Raw genomic sequence first — 24527 nt, forward strand, 5'->3', positions numbered from 1 at the left:
AAATTATAGTTTGTTTGTTTAAGAAGTGTTTGACTCCAAAACCAGTCTGGTTGCAAACAGTCTCTTTTGCTGATGTGATTGCGCAGGCGTGCCAGCACCGTGGGGTGCAGTCGTCGGGAGATCCCTTAACCTGACTTCTGAATCAAACGTTGTGGACGAGGAGAGCACCAACCTCGTCACAAGATTCTTTTCTCTGCCTTTCGGAAAATGACTTCTTGCCTTACGGATAAGAGATTTAGTTGTGATATCTTTGCGTTCACCGAATCGATACTTAGTGTTGTAGACTAAGCAGAGCAATCACTGGGAAGTCTGGAGAAAGCACGGGTTTGCTAAAGCGTGACTTTAGCTTCGCTGGGTTGCGAGGGCGTTACCCTTGTTTCGCTGGTCGAGATAGTCTCGGTGGCAGTGGTACTGGCAGTCAGCTCTGGGGAGACTAGGACTGGAAGTACGGTCGCCGGGTTGGTTTGGTGGCACTGACAGTCAGCTCCTGAGGAGATTGGGACTGGAGTGTGGTCACCAGTAAGAAAGGTTGCTCCGGGGAGACTTGGATAATCGTAGAGATTAATTGGTCGATTGGCTGTGTTTTGTTGTATCGCTTTAGCCTCTATATATAGGCTGCTCGCTGCAGATTCTCCTTCCAAATAGGAATCCAATACTATATTTTAGGCCCACAGTTATTGGCCTTGATTCAAATCAAAACTCTTAATAGTCTTGATACCAGATTTGTCTATGTACGTGGTTAGAATATAGACAAAGATTAATTGCCTCTTGGAGAACAACTTCTAGATGTGCACGGATTGCATGTATATATTGTTTGTTAATTGCAATTAAAGGTGATTGCAACTTACTCAAACTGCTCCACGTCCATGAATCCTTAATTGCATGGAACCTTGGTTAATGGCCTACCATATATAGGACTTAATTGCATGAGTACTCTTGAATATAGGTAGAGAAGGACTGCACGTTGCCATGTTGAATTGCATGGGGAACCTTCCTTAATTGAACCATGCATGAGCCACCATACATACATCATATATATATTCCTCTTTGACCACCATCAAGCATGATTGCATGCTTCCATATATTGCCATTACACATTAATTGCATGGGAAACTTGACTACCCGCATGAGCCATGTTATTGTTCTCTCTTGCATAATCTTAGTAATCAAGCAAACAAATCACCATTAATTATCAAATATTTGATAATTACTAGTAAATCAATAAGATCACGATTTGTCTTAAGATTACTTGATCTTCAAGTAGGCTTTAATTAACATCAAAATAATATATTTCGAACTTGTCGAAAATATATCGCTTGAGCCACGGATATTTGCCCGGTTTCTCCGAGTCCCCCTTATCAGGAAAAAATGTTAATTTTGAGTTCAAACATGCAAGAAGGTTGGCCAATGCTGAGAACAGTTAGTTCTCCCCGGCCGTCAACGAAGATATTTAATCTCCATTATTAGATCACACCAGAAGAAAACAACGAGAAAATGATATTGAAAGTCAACTGCGTACACATAATTGATTTGCGCGCTCATCATCAGAACTAATGTTTTGATGTTCATGACATATGAGTCATGTTACTTATCTATACAGACGACGTACAAATGCATTATTAATCACATTTGGGAGTGTATATACTAATTTCAATTGTGTCTCCTCCATTAAGATCTTCAATCAAACTCAACTCGGAGTCTTTAATTTTTTTTAAGAGCTTAATTAGGTAGTAATCTTGGATTGATTTATGCACTAGTACTGTTAATTTGGAGTGCTAGCGACAGGCCGGTGTCCGTACGTAGGTTCAAGAGTACACAAATCAGTTTGTGGGACGATGACTGTGGTAATATTGCTACACAATGGTCGCCGGAGGCCTTAATCAAGGCAATAATCTTGTAAAGACGCGCAAGGCAGGAAGCCCTAGGATGTACTTGTGGAGTTGTGGTGCAACGGAACTCGTGTGGCTCACTATTGGCTTAAACTGTCTAAATATATAATCAAACAAGTACTCTATGATCTTGACAATGATGCTCACCTGATTAGTAACTGATCATAAAAATTATATTCAATTACCGTTTGATGTAAATTTAAAGGTAGAAAATAAAACTCAACTTAAAAATAATTATTTCAACCGTTGGATATACATCCAAGAGTAGTTGAGCAAGATATTACCAGGTAAACATTTGATGATCTTGATTGATCAATCACAGAACCTCATTAGCCTTTGTGTACAATGAAATGATATTTAGACTCTTTCGGGTGGGGAATTATTATTAACTTCTAAATTTGACTAATCTGCTTTTTTTTTTTTTTTTTGAGAAGAATGAAGGGATTGCATTTATAAGCAATTAGATAGTTACAACATATATAAATACATTGGACTCACCATTGTCGTTTTTTTTTTTTTTTTTATAAATTAAATAGAGGACTCACATTGGACTCACCATTGTCGTTAATCCTCTACCCAAAAATTGGAATGCAGGAAACAAAAACGCGATCCTGCTAACAAAATATGCGCTGCCTGAATACATTTCTTGTTCATACCATGTACAGATGGTGGTCACCGACACCACATGCTCGGAGAACCCACGGGACCAATACAACGGCCGAACCAAATCAAACAATGGCTTGGTTCACACACAGCCAAAAAATTCAGAAGAGGAACCTACTTTCCCACATCCAGGGCCGGCCTTGCTGCTAGGCAGCATTGGCGACCGCACAGGGCACAACAAAGAGGGGGGCACCAGATTTTTTTTTTTTTTTTAAAATATATATATATATATATATATATATATATATATATATATGTGTAATTATATATAAAAATAAGTAAGGAATGTTAAAAAAAAAAAATTGCAGATTTCTAGACGCAATTATTTCTGCGTCTTTTCTTCTTTCTTCATCCAATTGCACTCACGATGTCATTATTGTAGCGTCTCTTACTCTCTCTCAAACCTTTTTTTTTTTTTTTTTTGAAAGGGTTTGGAACCCAGCCTAACTGGGAGGCTCAGCCCCACGCCCGGTTTATTTATTGAAATTTAAAAATCGTTGGGAGGGACAAATACCCAAATCCCGAGCATACAAAACATCTCAATATAGAGCAAAATACAATGTGGAACTCCAGAAAAGAGCCCAAGAAAACCAAGATTAAGAAAACCTATAACGAGGACAAAAAGATAGATCTTGACCAAAAGAGGAGTACAGAAACAGTGGTAACAGTTCCCACCAAACATAGTTATTTGAACTGGCACCATAGTTAGCTAACTTGTCTGCTACTGAGTTACCTTCCCTGAAGATGTGGGAGATGTGAACATTCATTTGACGGGTTGTTTGCAAGCAGTTACCCCAAATTGTACGAAGATGCCAAGGAACAGACAAGGGATCCTTGAAGTACTTTAACAGAAGCAAAGAATCCACTTCTAACCACAGATTGTGCCACCCATTTGTCCAAGCTAAGCGCACTGCCTCAATGACAGCTAACATCTCTGCGTCTAGAGCACTAGGCACTGCAACCCTGGCAGAAAAGGCTCCTAGAAATTCTGCCTCACTAGTACGGAAAATCCCACCATAACCTGCAAGAGAAGGCCCATGGAAAGATCCATCTGTGTTTACTTTCACCCAATGAATAGGAGGGGGGTGCCATAACACTTGCACAATTCTAGGGGCTGCAGGGCGTAAAGGAGAAAGACCCAGAAGCACAAAAATTGGCAGAGACTGGGGGTTAGAAGAAGGGGTAAAAACCAGAGACGCTGATTCCTTAAAAGACAAGATCAACCTCTGTTTAAAATTCACCTCATTAAAGTCACCTCCATCATGCTTTAATCTGTTACGCTCCATCCAAAAACTCCAAAGGATATTGCAAAAAGAAATATACCAAAGAAGCTTGGAGGAAATAGAGAGGCTAGAAACGAAGTTGTCTTCTAGCAGGTCAACTAATGACATACCTGGATCAAAGCGAAGTCTGAAAAGAGATACCACCCAATGCCAGATCGAGAGAGAAGCCTCACATGTAACAAAGAGATGACTTGTGCTTTCAGACTTAGATTTGCACAATTGGCACCGTGAACATAGGACTGATCCTCTTCGTTGGATTAAGTCATCTGTAGGAATTCGATTCAACAAAACCTTCCAAGTCACTAAACTTTTCCGAGGTTGGATGGCACCATGCCATATTGTGCTCCTCCATCTTACCCTTGGCCGCGTGTCAGCAAGGAAACTGTAGGCAGATTGAGCAGTGAGTACACCAGATCGCTCCAAAGCCCATACCGGCTGATCCGGGACGTCAATGGTAGGTAATGGAACAGAGTAAATAGCTTCAGCTGCTTGCTGATGTACTAGCTGGAAACTCCAAGGAATTCTCCATTCATTATTATGAATAAAAGTACAAACCTTGTCATCAAGGAATGGAAGGAAATCGGGGGTGCAATGAAAAGAATGCACAAGTGCTTCACCCAACCAATTATCCTTCCAGAATCGAATCAATCTGCCATCCCCAACAACCCATTGAAGATTAGTATGAAACTGTGGCCAAAGCTTTTTGAGCCCCAACCAAATCGACGATTTCTTATAGTAGCTAGAAGGAAGCAAACCAGGGGTTAAGAAACGATCATGGAGCAGAATCGCCGAAGGAGTAATTCTTGTGACTACATCCCAGCAACGTTTCAAGAGCAATGACTTATTGAGTGTGAAAAGGTCTTTCAAACCTAGACCACCTTGATCTTTGGGGGTGCAACAATTCTTCCAGGCTACAAGTGCACAGCCGTCTTTCATAGGATCACCATTCCAGAAAAAGTTACGAACCCACCTTTGGACTTTCTTCAGAAGTTCATAAGGCCATTCATAAACCTGGAAGCTGTAAATTAACTGGCTATGAATAACAGAACTAATTAATTGCAGCCTACCTGCCTGTGAAAGTAATCTGCCCTTCCAGGAACTGAGCTTGCTCTTCACTTTGTCCGCAATGGGTAGAAGAAAAACTGATTTAGGCCTCCCCACAAAAATGGGAACACCCAAATAAGTAAAAGGGAAATTGCTAACATTGACATCCAGAATATTCTTTATTCTCACATGCCTTTGAACTGCAAACTTGCCAAGAAAAAGCTGTGATTTTGCTTTGTTTACATTCTGACCCGAATTTAATGCATATTCATCCATGAATGACATCAAGTTTCTGAGGTGCTTGTAACGACCTTGAAGAAAAACCATAACATCATCCGCAAACAAAACATGTGAAGGAGGCGTTACATAACCTGGAGCTTTAATGCACCGGATCTTTTTTTCTATTAACCAAAGAGGTGATACCCCTACTTAGAACTTCCTCTGCAATACAGAAGAGCAGTGGTGACAAGGGGTCACCTTGGCGCACACCCCTGGAGCAAGTAAAATACCCACAAGCTTTGCCATTCACATTTATTGAAAGATAGGCAGATTGCAAAATGCTATTAACATACCTGACAAAAGTTGAGCAGAAGCCAAAAGCGGCAAGAACCCGTAAGAGAAAATCCCAATTCAACGTATCAAAAGCCTTTCTGATATCAAACTTTATAGCAATATTGCCATATTTGCAGTTCCCATCAAGGAGGTTTATACATTCTGAGGTTTGGGTAATAGGATCAATGACGGTACGACCTGGGATAAAAGCGCTTTGATTAGGAGACACGATTCGTGCTGCAATGCGACCAAGATTGTCCGCTATAATTTTCGTAATAATTTTGAACCCAAAGTTAGCAAGCGCAATGGGCCTATAATCAGAAATTGTCTCAGACTCCTGTTGCTTAGGGATGAGTGTAATGACGTTGGAGTTGAAGTGTGGCATAATGTGACCATTTTCAAAGAATGTTTGAACCATCAAAACAACCTCAGGACCAACCACAGACCAGCAAGATTGAAAGAAACTCCCATTAAAACCATCAGGACCTGGGGCACTAAAGCTATCCATACCCATCACAGTATCATGTATCTCCTGAGACGACGGGATTGCAAGAAGCACACTGTTCTCTTCCTCAGTAACCAAGCATGGGATAATACGTTCCACTAGTCCAGTGTTCAGAATATGCGGATCCCTTGTGAAGGCTTTTTCAAAATGTTGCACTGCATGAGCTTCAATAGCAGCCATATCATTAATAATCACCTGGTTATCCTTCAGAGAACAAATAGATTTATTTATACGCCGCAGCTTGACCATGTTATGCAAAAAAGCTGTATTTCTGTCACTATCCTTTAACCATCTCAATCTTGATTGATCCCTAAGGAACGTTTCCTGAATGGAAAGATCAGCCAAGAACTTTGAATGCGCGGCTTCTTCACGTGCAAACCTTTCCTCAGAGGGACCCAAAAAAGAAATCTCAGATTGCACTGCATCAAGAAGAGCCGTTGAATCTTTAACCCTAATATGAACATCCCCAATAGTAGCTTTGCTCCATTGTTTGAGCATCATCTTCAGAGCCCTAAGCTTCGAAGCTAGAACAAACTGAGGACAACCAGAAAATTGAAGCGTGGCCCAGAAATCACTGACCAAGGAAAGGAAACCGGGCTGCTGCGTCCAGAGACTTTGAAACCGGAATGGCGGCTTAAAAACTTGCCCAAGCCTAGAGCATGTAAGAAGGATAGGACAATGATCAGAGGTGGCTTTGGTAAGTGTGCAGCATTCCATCGTAGCCCAAGATTCCAGCCAATCCAGATTCCCAAGTGCTCTATCCAAGCGAACCTCTATACTTCGATTTGTCCAGGTGAAGGCCACCCCTTTGATAGGGATGTCAAGGAGGCCACAGTCTGAGCACATTTGTTGAAAATCCTGACAAGAGGTTGCATTAGGAGAGTTACCACCTCGCTTCTCATGAGCCCCAAAAACACAATTAAAGTCACCAAAAACCACCCAAGGACCCTGAACATGTTGCGTGCAGATGGTTACAAGATCAGACCATAGCTGTCGTCTCCCAATCACAGTAGTTTTAGCATAGACTGCAGTGAATAAACTATAAATTCCATCATGAGTGCAGGAGACCGTAACTTGTTGTATGCCAACTGAAATGACCTGCAACCTGAGAGCTTCATGACAGAAAACCCAGAGGTTTGGGTCTGAAGAACCTCTATCATTAGTAGTAACTAGGCGTAAGCCCAGAGATGTCCAGAAAACCAACGGAACTGAATCAACTAAAACAAACGGTTCAGATATACAAACAATCAATGGTTTGTGTGAACGTACCATATTAGCAAAAGCCCGCTGTGTATCGTCATTAGCGAAACCGCGGGCGTTCCAAAAAAGAACTTTCATTAAAAAAGTTTATGCTTGGCCCCCTTTTGCAGGACCGGTTTCTTGGTACCAGGCTTGAGCTTTGCTTTGGCCTTGTCAGACAGCTTGGCAATTTGCTTTGGCCTTGTCAAACCTTGAAATCAAGCAAATTCTCTTTAAATTGGTTTCAATGGTTATTCAATCCTTCAACTCTATGCTTATGTTCTTCTACGGTATTCATATGAATTATTTGGGTTTCCATCGATGTAGGCTGAGGTACAAATCAAAAATACATATTGGGTGTTTTTCAATTTTGATTTTGGGTTACTTGATTTTTGGGTTCTGTTGATTGCTAATTCGTTTTCAATTTTCAATATTAGGTGCAATTGGAAGTTGGAGTTCCAAGTCAATCTCGAGCAGAAAAGGAAAAACAAGAAGGAACAAAGTTGATTCCACGTATTTATTGTTCTATGCTCAAGTATTTACATTCAAAGTTTAGTAGACTTATATTTGGCTTCTCTTTAGAGATCTCAATTATTGAAGACTTATTTTTTTCATTTCATTTTATTGATGTATATATATTTTTCGCCCAGGGCCTTGAAAAACTTAGGATCGGCCCTGCCCACATCGAAGACAGCAGGCCAACAAGTCCCTAGAAGCAATATAAAAAGGCTCACATATGGCCAAACCAGGTAAGTCCAAACTCTGCCTTTTCCTGTACTGTAACCTTGTCAACATCGTCAACCGATACTGACTTAGGCATCGAAGAGCCAGAGATCTCCCCTGACCTTTTCTTTGACTTGTGAACAGATAGTAAGACATCGGCAACCAGGAGATCTCGGCGTGTTCAGGAACACTACTGACTGTCGATACCCCAAAATATTTAAAATATTTAGGATTAAATACTTGTTACTCCTCAAACTTTTCCCTTAAAAACAATTTAGTCCCTCGCATTTTAAATTAAACTGCATAGTCCTTATTCTTTCTAATTCTCACACAATAGGTCCAAAATGCCTATTATACCCCTCACTTTCACTTTTTTTTTCCCTCTTTTTTCTAATTTCTCTCTCTTTTTTTATATTTATTTTTCTGCTTCTCTCTCTCTCTTCTCTTCTCTCTGCGCACAACGCAAGGCAAAAGCAAAATGGGGCAGGGAAGCTCCAAATAAGACACTGGTGTTTCTTCAGCTTCAGAGTCGTCCTCCAAAGTAAGAGGATGTGGAGGAGGAGGAAGCTCCAAAATATTGAAGGAAGCAAATTGAAACAAATCAAGCACAAGAGCTGCCCTTTTCTTAGCTCATTGCAACACAAAAATCCTAGATACAATTTACCTTCAAAACCAGCAACAAACCACCAAACAACAAATCTGACTTTCTTTCCTGTAGCTCTAAACCCCAAAACAGAAGACACCCAAAATCCAATTCAGAAAACAGAGAACAACCCAACCAAATTGGAGGAACATATGGCGAATTTTGGAGCGGGAGGCGCGGAGGCGGTGATCGAGCTGCTGCTTGAGGTCGTTGAAGAGGTGGCTCGTGTCGTCGAAGTTGTGGGAGTTGGGAGAAGGGAAAAGGTTGTCATGGTGGTCGAATTGGAGGAACATGTCCCAGGCGTGACTGCACTGGGATTGGTTGAGGCTGGAGTCATGTTCGAAAACGTCGAGCAGTTGATGAAGAGGGGTGTAAAGGTGAGGTGCTCGATAGACGCTGCGGTGGAGGAGCAGACAGAGATGGGCAGCGTCCTCGCTGTGGCGGAAGTGGTCGGAGACGAGAAGAGTGAGGGAGTTGGACTCGGCGTGGCGTCATTAACGAGAGAGAGAGAGAGAGAGAGGCAAAAAAAAAAAAGGATTAAAAAAAAAATAATAATAATAAAAAAGAGGAAGTAAGGGTATAACAGTCATTTTGGGCATGTTGTGGACCTGTTGTGTGAGAATTAGAGAAAATAAGGAATATTCAATTTAATTTAAAAGGTGGGGGGCTAAACTGTTTTTAAGGGAAAAGTTTGAGGAGTAACAAGTATTTAATTCAAATATTTATTAAGGGGTTATATGTACATATAACTGTAGAGAAGAAGCAAAAAAAAAGGTCATCGCTTCTTGTCTCACTACACCTCCGCCATCAGAATAAATGCACACCACATAAGCATTAACCACCACCTGAGCAGCCAACATTGACATGTTATTCGGTGATGTCAAGTCATTCTGCATGGTTTTGCTGAGGTCTATTGAGTGAAGGTCATCGTTTCTTGTCTCACTACACCTCCGCCATCAGAATAAATGCACACCACATAAGCATTAACCACCACCTAAGCAGCCAACATTGACATGTTATTCAGTGATGTCAAGTCATTCTGCATGGTTTTGCTGAGGTCTATTGAGTGATTTGATAAAAATGGAGTAGCTGCTTGTGAATCACAGTCCATTCATTGAGAAATCCAGCATGGAAACATAGGGATTGCCCAGCAACGATGTTCAGAAGGCACAACCTTTGGTGCTACTCTATTACCAAGTCTCCCACCTTTCATAATACGTACGCCAACAACATGTAAATGAATCATTCCATTGCAGGAAATCAGGAATCTAGAGCCGGACCTGACATGAGACTCGTGAGTCAGCCGTCTCAGGTCCAATGTCTCGTCGGATCTAATTTTTTTTCAAAAGGGTATTTCAAAAAATTATTAAGTAAATAAAATGTATGTTTTTTTCCTAAACAATAAGATTGGTTTAGTTGGCAAGTTGCATTCATGGTTTGATTCTCCTTTCAATTGTGTATTTATTTTTCTTTTCAGTTTTTTTTTTTGGTAATTTTTTTTTCTTTTCTTTTCTATAAAAAATGTAAGCCCATTTTTATTTTTCGCCTCAAGCCTCAAAATCTCAAGTCCGGGCGTGCAGGAACCAACCACGTCAACGAAGCCGTGCACCCCACAAAACAACCAGACACATCTCCCACAAATCTCTTTGATAAATATACTCCATGGTTCTGACGCCAAAGTGCAGCACCAACAATTGAACCATTAGCGTCCGAAACTTACGCACTATGACTCCAACAATCTCTCAACCAGATACACCACAAGTGATTTCCAAACCACTTAGATAGCTACTAAATCATGAGCAATTGACACAGATACACCTGACATAACATTAATAAAAAGAAGACTCGGCAACAGTTGCTAGCTAGGACCTCAATCCCAGTATTTCAAAAGCCATATGACTTTACCAAAAGTGACTCATAGATTCTATGCATGCCCAGAGTACTAACGGTTCAACACAAACAAACAGAACCCAGCTGAAAAGTGAAAATCGGGTGAAGTGTTCGAGAGGAAATCGGGTTTTATGTTTGGGTGGAAATGAGGGAAATTCGAGGAGTGAAAACTGGACACAGAGCCGGAATTAGAATTGGGGATGAAGGTAAAATAGGGTGAGGAGAAGAAAAGTATGATATGGGCCTCTAAAAATGCACGGAGAAATCCATTATTGATGGGCCTAGTCCACAAATATTACTCAAAAAGAGGTTAGGACAACTATCATTGACCAGATGCTAAAATGAGCAATTGCCGTTGCGATCCAAGCTTTACTGTTGAAAATGCTCTTAACGAGTTACTAACGACCAAAGCTTTACTGGACTGGCCTGTATCAGCTCACAAAGCCCAATCCAATCCACTCATTCTCATTCACAAAAAACAGTCCAACCTTCCTCTTCTCTCTCCATTTTCTTTTCCTAGTCGATAGGACTGAATTTGTCAAAGAACTTAGGGTTTCCACTCAGCACAATCCCAATGTGTTTGGATGAACGAAGATGGCAGGAGTCAGACCCGGACTGCTTAACCAACGTTTTGGAAGGGTCGGAATAGAGTCGCTGCTTTTGGCTTTCCCTTTTGTATGCAAGTCCTGGTATATAACAAGTCTTAACCCTATATGCCGGCAATCTCTGCATTTTTCAAAACTTGACCCTTTTCCTTTGTTCATTGATGATTTTAATGTTGAACAACCTGAACCTCGGAGGTTTGGCCTTTTTCAAAACTTGACCCTTTTCCTTTGTCCATTGATCGATAGGACTCGTTTCTGTTAAGAATATATACATCCCACATGGGAAAAATGAGACTTTGTCTATGAGTTTATAAGGGTTTGGGCCACTCCATCCATTGTCAATTGGTTTTGGATGTGAACCCCAGATTACTTTATCAGTTTCTTCACCACATACGCTTTTGTAAAATTGGTAGTTAATCGCTACAATGGAAGTGCTCAAGAACTCAAGCTACTGGGATCTTTACAGAAGAAGGTCTGAGATATGTTTCGAGTGTGTACCCTAGCCTTAGAGTTTTGAGTTTTCTGGATGATTTGGTGATTTTCAAGCATTCGCAACTTATTCCAGAAGTGATAAGCAAGTGTAAGTTTTTAGGTGGTTGTCTTTGGAAGGCTATGCTTCGAATGTGTACCCTAGCCTTAGCGTTTTGAGTTTTCTGGATGATTTGGTGATTTTCAAGCATTCGCAACTTATTCCAGAAGTGATAAGAAAGTGTAAGTTTGTAGGTGGTTGTCTTTGGAAGGCAACTGGGACAAAATTCTGGAGCAAAGGAAAGATGGACAGCGCGCATTACTTGAGTAGACATTTTGAGCCATTGTTGGATTTGGATAGTTCCATGTGTGAAATGTTTTGGAGAAAATCCTGGTGCAGATTGGTATTCACTGCAAGGATTTGAGGAGTTTAAGAAATTGTGAGGCCCATTTTGGTTTAGCTGAGGCAGGGACAATTGTAAATTTGATGCCAGATCTCAACTGCTTAAGTATTACAGAGTCTTACATTGACCGGGATGGTAGTCTGGCTGCAAGCAACCTGTGGATTTTGAGGCCAGTATTTGTAGTGGTTTTGAACCAGTGAGTTTATGTGTGAAGGCCGTGGTTGATGAGATGTTATTGGCTTGGACCACCACATGTCAGTGCCACGTGGTAGTCCGGGACCACCTAATAATTCCCCGTGGATATGGTTTTTGGAGTCTTGGACCTTATTAGGGAACCTTTTTTAGCTGGAGCTAGCCAATAGTAGATTCTACCACAGCTAACGTGCTTATTGCTGTTTCCGCTAACCTAATTAAGGTATGTTGTCACTTGTCAGCTGATTTATAATCTCATTGTAATATTTACTTGAATGTTTATATTCCAGACTTCTTGATGGATTTGTTTCTGTGTTTTAATGTTGTGTTTTCATCACATTGGTACTGTCTAACCAATAAATTTGGCGAGTAAAATCTTATTGAATAATTATTTGATCAAAATTGATCCAGTCCAACTAGCTAGGAAACATCTCGGGCCAATGGAATACCTAACATAAAAACTAACGATTATTCAGCATGCCATGGGGATCAACCTCGAAATTATCTTTGTGAAAATGTTTATCTTTTTGACTTTTTGCTATGAAACTTCCTACCGAGACATCAACCTCCAAAAGGGTGATCAGTCACATATGAATACTTTATTTTAAGATATAACTGTGTTATTTTCCTTGTTCTTTTCATTATAAAAGATCTTATCTCGATCTCTAGTTAACGTGAAAACTAAGGAAGTTCCAGGAATAGCACTTTGAATTATAACTCGCACCAACTTTGAGAATTAGCATTAGCATGTTAAAAATTTTTTGTTGATAATTAGCCTTGGTTTACTTACTTCCAACAACAACAAAAGGTTTCCCATCCATTACATGACGAGTGACACCAAATATACGGAATACATTATGCACGGTGGGTAAATGGACTGAAACAACTATTCTACTTAATTATATGCAGACAAATTGAAAAGAGGAAGTCAATACCGGCAGCCATTAGATTTATCGCAGTGGTTAATTTCATCAAATTATTTATATACGTCTACATGTGAAACTGACTTTTAGACCAGCATAATCTCTATGGATTCCTCCCTCAGCCTCATCTGTGTTGTTTCCAGATGCAAGTGCTTATTATCATATATGCTTCAAACTACTACATTTTATATGTTGCAGAAAGCCAATAGTTCCAGTCATAGTCACCCTTTGTTTAGTTTGAATTACTGAAAGATATTTTAACGAAAGTTCTTTGAACTTTCTTGAGTTTCTTCCTTTTATCTCTGCTACCAAGAGTTTTGTCCCGAGATAGATATAAGAAGTTCCTAATTTTGTGCAAATCAAACCTGACCTTGAAGTCTGATCAGATCAGCATAATCTCTCGTGTTCGATCTCTCTTCCGACATACTGCTCTGCTTTGTTTCTCCTAACTTGTTTAAGTTGTTTCCTAAGAACTTGTACGCAAGTGTTTTTTTTATCGTTTATCATATATATATGTATCTAACTACGTACTTAGTTTTGTTTTGAAATTTTGTTATTTCTAATCACAGAACCAAGTAACCATCTTTTATTTATTTTTGGCAGGTCACCATTTTCAAATTAATTCGAATCTGGAGAGTTTTGGGGACCAAAAAGCGTGCTTTGACTTGTAGATCTGCGCATTTTGCAATATGGCTTCCTCTTCTGTCATCCCCCCAAAAGAAAAGTATGATGTCTTTCTTAGTTTCAGAGGCAAGGACACTCGCAAGACTTTTACCAGTCATCTTCATGCCGCTTTGATACGGACGAAAGTGGAAACCTACATTGATTCCAGACTTGAGAGAGGAGACGAAGTTGGACCCGCCCTTCTAAAAGCTATCAAGGAATCAAAGATTTCTGTGATCATTTTTTCAAACGACTATGCTTCTTCCACATGGTGCTTGGATGAGCTTGCTTATATACTGGAATGCAAGGAAACTCATGGACAACATGTTATACCTATTTTTTACGAGATAGATCCATCACATGTACGATACCAGATGGGGAGTTATGAGACTGCATTTGCTACACATGAACAAAGGTTGAAGAACCAGGCGGACAAGGTGCCCAAGTGGAAGGAAGCTTTAGTAAAAGTAGCCAACCTATCAGGGTTTGATTCAACTTCAAAAACTGTTCGGTAACTCTCTAACTAGTACTAATTTCTGCTTTTGACTTACAGATTTAAGTTAGAAAAACTGAAAAAGTCATTGTATGAATAACTATTAATTACCTGTACTTGGTCATTTGTGGTAGGCATGATTCCGATTTAGTTGACCAAGTCGTCAGAGATGTGTTGGCTAAATTGAATCGTGAATCATCAAGTGATTCAACTGGTTTGATTGGAGTTGAAAGCCGCATTGATAAAATTTTATTGGAATTAGACATTATCCCAGAAGATGTTCGTGTTCGCTCTTTAGTTATCTGGGGTATGGGTGGTATTGGCAAGACCACACTTGCTGGTGCTGTATTTCACCGGCTCTCTTCTCAATTCGAAGCTCACTGTTTTCTTGCAAATGTTAGGGAACGATCAGGTACCAAAGGATCATTCTCTCCTGAACTGTATGTTTTGCGAAATGAACTTCTTGGAGAATTACTAGGGGACAGGAGTTTAGCTATCCATACTCGAACTATAGGTGCTGTTGACAAGGACAGGCTCCGCCGTGCAAAAGTCCTTGTTGTTCTTGACGACGTGAATGATTCAAGCCAACTAACATTTTTAGCTGGAGAAGTTCCATTTGGCCCAGGAAGTAGAATAATTATAACAACTCGAGATATGCAACCAGTTAAGGAGACTCTACCAATGAAGAAAGACCATGATGTTAAGATATTCAAGGCGGAGGAATTAAATGGTGTTGAGTCTCTTCAGCTCTTCCATTCAAATGCTGCCGCACATTCTACAGAAAATTCAGAAATTTTAGAGCAGGTGGTAGATCATGCTGCAGGCATTCCATTAGCCCTTAACATTTTGCGTTCACTATTCCTTCGGTGCAAGAGCAAAGAAGAACAGGAACTGTTGTGGGAAAAATTGAAAAAGTTTCCCAACAAAAAACTTCAGAATGTGTACAGAGCAAGTTACGATGGATTAGAAGAGAATGAGGGGGAGATATTCCTTGATATTGCATGTTTTCACAAAAGGGAGAAACTTCGTGATGCAAAAAGAATCTTAGCTGCCTGTGGTTTATTTCCGGATGATGGAATTGAAATTCTCATAGATATGTCTCTCATATCAATTAAAGACAACTGCATATGGATGCACGATGTGATCCAAGAAATGGGCTGGAAGATTGTCCGCGAAGAAAGTACTGAAAAGCTTGGAAAGCGGAGTAGGTTGCACAATGGTGAGGATGTCTGTCACATATTGAAAAGGAATACGGTAAGAGCTCAATGCATTACTTTAAAAAAAAAAAAAAAAAAAAAAAAGCTTATGAATTTCAATAGATAAAATACCTAGCCAGAAGATACTAATTTCTGCAAATCAGTTAGATGGACTTCCACGAATCACTGTTGTTTTGAGGTTTTTATTTTTTTAATTTTTTTTTTTTATTCAGGGAACTGCAAAAATACAAAGCATTTCCAGCAGAAATTGTATTAACAAGCTAACGTTGGACCCTCAAGCTTTCACAGGGATGGATAACTTAAGGTTTCTTATGCTTAGATTTATACATCTTGACGACAAGGCAAATCTAGAGTATCTTCCTGATGCCCTTCAATATCTCTATTGGCATAGTTACCCTTTAAAATCTTTGCCATCAAAATTTTTTCCAGACAATCTTGTTGAGCTACATATGCCCTGGAGCAAACTCAAAAGACTTTGGAATAAAGGCCAGGTATGCTTAAGTTAGTATTTAAATGCATTGAATATAGTGCATGGAAAAGTTATTTGTTCGGGTTTTAGTTATTCTTAGTTGCCTTTTCTCTTTAATTTGTTACAGAATCCTAAGAACTTGAAAAGGATAGATCTTAGTTACTCCATGGACCTGGTCGATGTTGGAGAGCTGTCAAATAGTGTAAACATGGAGAGTATAAATCTTCAAGGCTGTAAAAGTTTGGTTCAAGTTCCGGATTTGTCCAAGTGTGTATACATTAAGAGTATAAATCTCCTAGGCTGTGTAAGTTTGGTTCAAGTTCCGGACCTGTCAAAGAGTGTAAACATTGAGAGTATAAATCTTCAAAGTTGTGCAGATTTGGTTCAAGTTCCTTCATACTTTCAGAAGTTTACCAAGCTTACTTATCTGAATTTGGGATATTGCTCGAAGATTAGTTTTCTACCAAAGTTACCAAGCAAGCTGGAGTTCTTAGATTTAAGTGAAACTGCAATAGAAGAATTGCCTCCATCAATTTTTTCTCTTGAGAAACTTGTTAAATTGAATCTTCATTCCTGTAGCTCCATTGAAAATACTTTGAGCAGTCCATGGAAGATGAAATCCCTCAATTATCTTTCGTTGAGATACACAAAAATAGAAACAGTGCCCTCGTCAGCATTCATGTGTATGACTGGGATCATTTCACTTGACCTCAGTAATTGTGATCGCCTTGTCAGTCTCCCAACTGACATTTGTAAGTTGAAATCTCTTGAGAGACTTGATCTCTCTGGTTGCTCTAGTTTCACAAACTTTCCGGAAATTGCGGAGCCTATGGAACATCTGCAGTATCTTAATTTAAGTGGGACGAAAATTGAAGAGCTGCCCTCATCGGTTGGGAATCTTGTCGGGCTTAAGACCTTAGATTTATCCTACTGCAGAAGCCTTGAATTACTCCCAAACAGCTTCTACAATTTAAACCTTCTCGAGTGGTTCTCACTTGATGAATGTGTCGAGCTAAAAAAATTGCCTCTCTCGTTCATTTTGTGCTCTTTGGTAAATCTAAACCTCGGAAGCTGCAAATTGTTAGAAGAAATTCCCGATTGCTTTACTAGCTTCCCCGCATTGCAAGTCTTAAATCTTAGCCAAACCATGATTGAGACCATACCTCCCACCATCAAACAAGTTTTAAGGCTCAAGTCTCTGAGACTTGTCCTGTGCAAGCGGCTTCAATCTTTGCCAGTGCTCCCATGTCTTCTAGAAAAGTTCGATGCAACAGAGTGCAGGAGACTTGAGACAGTGCCAGTTTCAATGACTGCACAGACACAATGTTTTGATCAAGTACTTTCTGGGAGGAGGACGGAGAGACATACATATTCCGGTTGCGTTAATTTGGATAAAAATGCAAGGAGCAACATAATGGATGATACACACTTCAGAATTATGAGAATGGCAACTGCTTGTAATCTTGTAAGTCTCTCTCTCTGTCTCTCTGAAATGTTCATAACCATGATGCTTATATACGGTATGTATCTGCAGAAACGTTTATCATCTGGTAAAGTAGAGTTACTTTGTCCGGGAAATGAAATTCCAAAATGGTTTAGCTGTCAAACGGAGGGATCTTCAATGAATATTAAGCTTCCTCTGCATTGGTCCGATAATTCAAACTTCTTGGGTATTGCTCTCTGCTCTGTTTCTGCAATCCACGCATATTCTTACTCTCTTGGGTGTCAATGTGAGATGATTCTCAAAACCAACAATGGTGAAACCCATAGTGACAATTTTGGAACTACAGGGGACTTCGAGACTCGGTATCCGATGGCTGAAACAGATCACGTTTTGGTGTGGTATGATACAGTCCATGCAATTTCAGATGAAGCAAAATGGTCTTTGGAAGCCTCTTTTGTCTTCTATACAGACGTCGATGATAAACGGCGGAATAACGTGAAAAGGTGTGGGGTCTGCTTTCTGTATGCCCAAGGCCAAGATGATGATGCTCTGAAATTTGAAGTCATTCGTCCATAACAAGTTACAACAACTAGGAGACACGGCGGCCGCTTTGAGGATGAAGCTAGTGGAAGTCAAATGTCTGGTCACTTTGATAGTGGAAGTGAAACTAATGGTGAATATGATAGTGGTGAATATTCTGTTCAATGAATGTTACAGTGAGTGTGATAGTGGAAGTGAACGTTCTACTTATCACTCTTGCGATGAAGCTTCAAAAACCTGAATCAAGGTTTTCAGAACTGTCACCTGGCATTCATGACTATATTTTTCTACATTCTGTTTGTGTTGATCTTCATAACATATAGAGCGAAACAAGCAGCGTTCTGTGTGTGTAAATGTTTTTGTCAAGTAATTAAAAGATCTTGATCTATTTTGCTCAAATTTTTGTAAATCTTTTGGTCAATTAGTCCTGGTTTCTTGAAAAACCTTATATTTTGGCTAATACTTCATGCACTTTATTGGTGTAATTTTCATGATATATTACTAAAGGCTAAGGCCGGCAAAGCATAGTTCTTAAATTTTAATTGGCTTCATTGAACAGAATATTTTCTCACAAAGTATTTCATTTCACTTAAGTACTCTTCTTTTACAAATGTATTTGATGAATTAAGCACAACAAAGTAAAATTTAACTTAATTTACATATATAATTAGGGATCAAGTTATGACTGCGTACGTACTTGATCAAAATGATAAGGAATAATGTTTGACAGCAAAAAAAAAAAAAAAAAAGAACAACAGGCAATCAAGTGTAGTGTCGCAGTTGGGGATTAATGTGGCATCCCGTTGATTTCAGAAATTAATCATCACAGAACCTCCTGAGCAGTGCCATAGTACCTGTTGACAAATGCATTCTTAAACTCTGATGTCAGGAGTATCCGGTGTTTGTACCGGATACAACTTGTAAATCCTCATCTTTATTATATTATCCACACTTCTTCTCCGGCCGCCTTCCCTAACTCGAAGATCAATATTTTGTCCCTTTGATTCTTCTTCCACCTTGACATTCTTTTCATCATCTTCTTCTATTACCTGATCCTCATCTTCACCACTGAAGTCCAACTCCTCCAGCTCATCATCATTAGCACTAAAGTTGATGCGGGAAGCGTGTACACGATAGTAAGAGACTCCGTCAAGCGTCGAAAGTCATATGAGATAAGCTAGAATCCACTAGCAATTACGGGCACAGCCGTAAGAAACATAGATAAACTTCTCTAATATTTGGTTTTTTATTGATAACTTGAATGAAAATTACAATCTAAGAGGTGCCTTATATAGGGCACATAGTATAAACCTAATACAAATAGAAAACATAAAGAACAATTTATTGTAGACTAAAACTAGGAAACCTAATTAAACCTGATTAAATAAAAATCGAAAATAGAATCCTAGATACTAAAGAATATTACGCTTGGAATCTCAATCAAGATTTTGCTCGAGAATCCCGATATATCCAGAAGAGTAATTTATGATTAATTCCATCATTAAGAAGACTATTTGAATACCAATTTCCAATATTCAAATTATTCTTCTTAATGTGAAGACGCTTCTTTCTTTTCAAGATTTTTTGTTGAAATTGGCTAAAATCTCGTCCTACATCAGTCTCCTCCACTTGAAAAGAACTCAACCTCGAGATTTTTTATTGAAATTGGCTAAAATCTCGTTCTACATCAGTCTCCTCCACTTGAAAAGAACTCAACCTCGAATTCCTCTTGTATGTAGCTCGATCATTAGTAGGAATAAAACATGATAAGCCATCAACTTCAATATTCTTGAAATTAAAAGGTATCACCATGAATCCAATACCGTAGACAAGTTTGGAACAAGCATCTTGAAACTTGAACTCCTCCACTTGAAAATGAATGGGCATTGACTCCTCCTTGGGTTGATCTTGAACACAATTAGGCATGCATGACATGGATATCGATGTGATGAATGAATCAGCTTCCTTGTCCTTTATGAATTTCTCTTCAATCTTCAAAGTGGCTTCTTCATGTTCCTTTTCACACACTTCAGGATGGTCATTCTTGATGTTCTTCCTTCCAGGCTTGATTTTAATTTTGCGCGACTCCCACCTAAATAAATATGTGTTGTCTTTGCAATAACCACCTTTGACGCTTTCATGCCATGGTCTTCCAAAAAGCACATTAGTGTCGTCCATGTCAATCACATGACAAGTAACCTCTTCTTTATAAAATTTTCCCATAGAGACAGGAACTTTACAAACCTCTGTTACTTGTGCATATTCATCCTCTCCAAATGGAATCCAGTATGGATCACTCAGCTTCACTGTCGGTAATTGAAAATAATCCACAACTTTGTTTGCTACAAAATTCTCTCGTAGACCACTGTCAATTATTCCAGAGCATACCTTGTCTTTGATGACACTTGTAGTTCGGAAGTCGTTGTAATCCGGTGTTGTGAATATCCAATGTTCCATGTTTCTTTCTTTCTTTTTTTCTCTTTTTTTTTTTTTTGAATTGATAAGGTTGTCCTAGGGCGAATCCCTTGGCATGTTCCTCTTCAACGAAACTTTCTTTGATAGATACTCTACGACCAGTGTCGTTGAGGTTGGTGGTAGTGAACTTCTCCCTTGGATCGTCGTCTGCTAAGAAGCGAGCGATACCCGCTCTGATACCAAATGATGCGAGAAGCGTGTACACGATAGTAAGAGGCTCCGTCAAGCGTCGAAAGTCATATGAGATAAGCTAGAATCCACTAGCAATTACGGGTACAGCTGTAAGAAACATAGAGAAACTTCTCTAATATTTGGTTTTTTATTGATAACTTGAATGAAAATTACAATCTAAGAGGTGCCTTATATAGGGCACATAGTATAAACCTAATACAAATAGAAAACATAAAGAACAATTTATTGTAGACTAAAACTAGGAAACCTAATTAAACTTGATTAAATAAAAATTGAAAATAGAATCCTAGATACTAAAGAATATTACGCTTGGAATCTCAATCAAGATTTTGCTCGAGAATCCCGATATATCCAAAAGAGTAATTTATGATTAATTCCATCATTAAGAAGCCTATTTGAATACCAATTTCCAATATTCAAATTATTCTTCTTAATGTGAAGACGCTTCTTTCTTTTCGAGATTTTTTGTTGAAATTGGCTAAAATCTCGTCCTACATCAAAAGCACTCCTCGTCCTCCTAAACATGAATTTCATGACACATTACTTGTGCTGCCGGATCCAAATAAGGCACGGCGTATTCAAACTTCAATAGATCACGGCTTCCCTTGACATTTTTGTGTTTGAGAGCAGCCCTTCTTTGCTTGCAGCTCAAGACAAAGATTTCAGGACCTTCTTTGTCTAATATCTTGTCCAAAAGAACATATGGAGCCCAGTCTATCTTCAATCTCTTCATTGGAATTATCTCTTCCACTTTTCCTTCACTTAAAACAAGTCCAAGCTCATTGGAAGGCGGAGAAGCCGAAACAACGGCCACCACCACAGGGATCAAAGCAACCACTTCTCTTTTAACAATGCCTCCTCCGTGGAGCCAAAAAGATAGACTCTGTTGCTCTTCTTGTACAGCTTTCCCCCTTTTAAGAGTGCTCCTTCAAGATTCGAGAAATCCCACTTGAAAGAATGGTAGAGTGGTGAGTCCAAAACAGACCTCGGTGTCCCAACCGGAAACGAAGGCTTCCATAGACCCTCCAGGCTCCGGGGCTCTTCCAAGTACTCGGCAGGTCGGGGCTTCACCCGCTTTCGCAGTGGTTGAGCTGCGATTTCAACCTCTAGTTCCCTCAAAGCCTTTCTCTTCATCGCTCCCAAAAGTTAATTAAAGACAATTGCTTGTGATAGTCAAAGTCGAGAAAGTGTAAGCGATCGTCCCAATTAACACAAAGTCAAATCGATATTGGGTTTGGCTCTCCTTTATAAAGAAATTGTTGCAAGTTCATGTGTAGGTAGGAGTCCTAGAACAATAAGGAAAGCATTGGTCCAATATTCCCTGTGTAGGGAAGACTCAAAATCCAACACACTATTCGTTTCATAGATTTCTGTGTAAGGAAATCTATGAGGAAAGCATAAGGAAAGCATTGGTTCATTTCCCTGTGTATGGAATCTATGAGGAAACCATTGGTCCATTCCCTGTGTAAGGAAAGCACTGGTTTGTTTCATAGACTTGTACCAAAAAATAAAAAGAGATTATAATGAAATCCTTTTTTTTTTTTTGAGTTAAAGGAACATATATTCATCTGAAAATCAGAATAGGTCGTTACATACATTTCCGCTGTCATTTAAGGGCATAGACAAACAAGAAGCTAGTGATAGTACCCACAAGTGGTACGTACATATAGTCCTACTCATTATACATTCAAATACGCAGAGATAGCGAAAACCCTCCTTTGGTACTACTCCAGAGGTGCTAGAGATACATAGAGTGCATAGCTTCCTAATACAATGAAATTATTGTAATTAGATAAACTAACAAACATAGGTGGGCCTAGGGAAAAAACACCCAAACCCAAATTAAGGCCCAAGAGGGCAACCCCAAGAGAATGGGCCCAGCCCAAGGCCCAGCAGAGATTGACTCGTGCCCACCACCCATCTTCATCCTCCAGCGCCGCCGATCACACTACCAGACCCACAGCCGCCGTGCCCGCCACAAACCGCGCAGAAACCGCCTAGCCACTCCGCCACCACGATCGGACCAGATCCACCATAGCCGCGCCACCCCAGCGATCCTCCCAGACCACCAAAGCCCCGCTGCCACACCGATCCACCCAGAAACCGCCCTAGCCACGCCACCGTCATAGGTTCTGGAGATCCCTGACGAAGCCCCCCCCCGCCACAGGACATGGAAGCTTCCGTCGACACCCACCATCCCTGCACAAACCACCCAGCTCGGACCCCTCCGCTAAACCTCGAGCCACCCCCATTCAGAGACTACCGGGCAATTGCATTCAAGACCCGCCCGGCAGCAGCCCAAATCGGCATGGCGAACCAACGCCGACGAGCGCCGCCGGACGAGAAGGAAATTTGGAAAACCTTAGGTGCAGTCCGAGTTCTGCGGAGCAGACTTCAGACTTTCAGAGTGCAGACATCCGTTGGATGAGGCAATTACTTAGCAATAGGAGGTTTGCTACAAAAGACTTGCTCAATTTTGGATATTTAGACGCTTCGTCGTACTTTTACTACATGGGTTATAATTCTGCAAGTCTCACAAGCTTATCAATATCTGATACTTGTTAGTCTTCGTCATTGAATGCACCAATTCTGTGTGCTAATCAAGCCGGCCGACCACATATTGGCCTAATTAATTAAAGAGAGAGAAACCTACAATACAAACATCACCCAACGAGTCGAGATGATTGACACTAATTTGTATAGAGTATATAGAGAAGATACAATCAATCATTTCCTACGAGCTAGTGAGATTCACACTCACTGCATGTTAATGCAATGCAAATTGAGATGAAAATGCTTAGGCAAATGACAATATTGAGGTGAACTTACTGATAGTAATAAGCAAGAAGGCCGATAACCATAAACCTCCCATAACAAATAACATAGCTCAAACCCTGAAGGCCCAACACAAGAAAGAGTAACACCCAAGCCCATCACGCAGAGACAGCCCAATACCATTTTCCCATTTCTCATCGGCTTAAACGGGCCCAAAACCCCTCTCTCCTCTTACCAGTTTTCTCTTGCAAAGTAGTCTCAGTCCCTAACGTTGGTTCTATCAGAGCACTGCTTATATTCCTATATTTCTAATTGATCGCTTTGCTTCTTTTTTAATTTTAGTACATTTGTTCTTGCTAAGAAGGCGGATTGATTTTCTTCGAATCCTTGGATTTGTTTGATTCGCTTTTGTTTCTCACTCGACAGCGGTAATTGGGGGTCAGGTCCCTAATCAAGTTAATCTTTTTTCTATGAAATTTCCTACCAAGAATCAATCTCCGAAAGGGTAAGTCACGTATGAACACAGTTATTTCTATGGAGAAATTATGTCTTCTCCATTGTGAACCCAACGATGGAGAAGACATCATTTCTTTATGTTTACGTTGCTCTGGCCCGGTCACTTTTTCTTGGTCCTAGTTCGGATTTCAAAACACTATCAATTCGTTAGTGTTTGAATATGAGTACTGTGTAACCAAAAAACAAAAAAAAAAAGAGTACTGCTGACTCTCTTAATTTGGCTACCATCTCTCTTAATTTGGCTACCATATCTAACTCGTGGATTTATTGAAAACTAACCAAATTACTCAGAGGACGACTCGCAGTCATCGGAGAGTAGAAGAAATGATAATCTCATAAAGTCATAATCCGATCTGCTAATTACGATTTAAGGAAAGCAAATTGCAAACAGAAACTTGAAATAAAGGCGGAACGCACGGGTCCACCAAAAAGTGCTTCACATGCTCTTGCAGTATCTTTCCTCCTCACCATGATTGATTGGAGCTTTAATGGGACTCGGCTTCTCTCCTAGAGTTCACTTTGCTATAATCTGCTTGGATAACACTCTCAGCTCGCCACGTCAGCTCACTTCAATCCAAGGGTCATTAAATTGACAACACAGAAAGCCCATAGCCTTCACTAACTATCTGAAATAGTACAAGATCTCAATCCCTCGACTCATCTCATCTCCCTCTCTCTCTTCCCCTCACTAATCTTATTTGTTGTCTCGCCCTAACCTCT

At 39.9% G+C, this 24527-nt stretch overlaps 2 protein-coding genes across 2 annotated transcripts; one reads left to right on the forward strand and one right to left on the reverse strand.

Moving 5' to 3' along the window:
- Positions 1-13184: 13184 nt before the first annotated feature.
- LOC133721710 (disease resistance protein RUN1-like) lies at positions 13185-18182 on the forward strand. The gene is made up of 6 exons (XM_062148399.1): positions 13185-13499; positions 13627-14197; positions 14314-15433; positions 15609-15887; positions 15993-17330; positions 17400-18182. Exons 2-6 carry the CDS (start codon positions 13713-13715, stop codon positions 17883-17885), a joined length of 3708 nt encoding a protein of 1235 aa, XP_062004383.1. The 5' UTR covers positions 13185-13499; positions 13627-13712; the 3' UTR covers positions 17886-18182.
- A 539-nt stretch (positions 18183-18721) lies between these two features.
- LOC133720935 (protein HEAT INTOLERANT 4-like) lies at positions 18722-21650 on the reverse strand. Its single transcript, XM_062147427.1, has 3 exons — positions 21502-21650; positions 21101-21442; positions 18722-18953 (listed from the first exon to the last, which is right to left on the reverse strand). Exons 1-3 carry the CDS (start codon positions 21648-21650, stop codon positions 18722-18724), a joined length of 723 nt encoding a protein of 240 aa, XP_062003411.1.
- Between the last annotated feature and the right edge of the window lie 2877 nt (positions 21651-24527).

Source organism: Rosa rugosa, chromosome 7, assembly GCF_958449725.1.
Source record: "Rosa rugosa chromosome 7, drRosRugo1.1, whole genome shotgun sequence".
Classification (NCBI taxonomy): Eukaryota; Viridiplantae; Streptophyta; class Magnoliopsida; order Rosales; family Rosaceae; genus Rosa; species Rosa rugosa.

Coding starts and splice junctions, on each gene's coding strand:
- LOC133721710 (XM_062148399.1), top strand. CDS start 13,713: ATGGCTTCCTCTTCTGTCATCCCCCCAAAAGAAAAGTATGATGTCTTT. Junction 15,888..15,992: donor GACTTTGGAATAAAGGCCAG/GTATGCTTAAGT, acceptor AATTTGTTACAG/AATCCTAAGAACTTGAAAAG. Junction 17,331..17,399: donor TGGCAACTGCTTGTAATCTT/GTAAGTCTCTCT, acceptor ATGTATCTGCAG/AAACGTTTATCATCTGGTAA.
- LOC133720935 (XM_062147427.1), bottom strand. CDS start 21,650: ATGAAGAGAAAGGCTTTGAGGGAACTAGAGGTTGAAATCGCAGCTCAA. Junction 21,443..21,501: donor TTTCCGGTTGGGACACCGAG/GTCTGTTTTGGA, acceptor CGAATCTTGAAG/GAGCACTCTTAAAAGGGGGA. Junction 18,954..21,100: donor GGAAGCCGTGATCTATTGAA/GTTTGAATACGC, acceptor CATCAACTTTAG/TGCTAATGATGATGAGCTGG.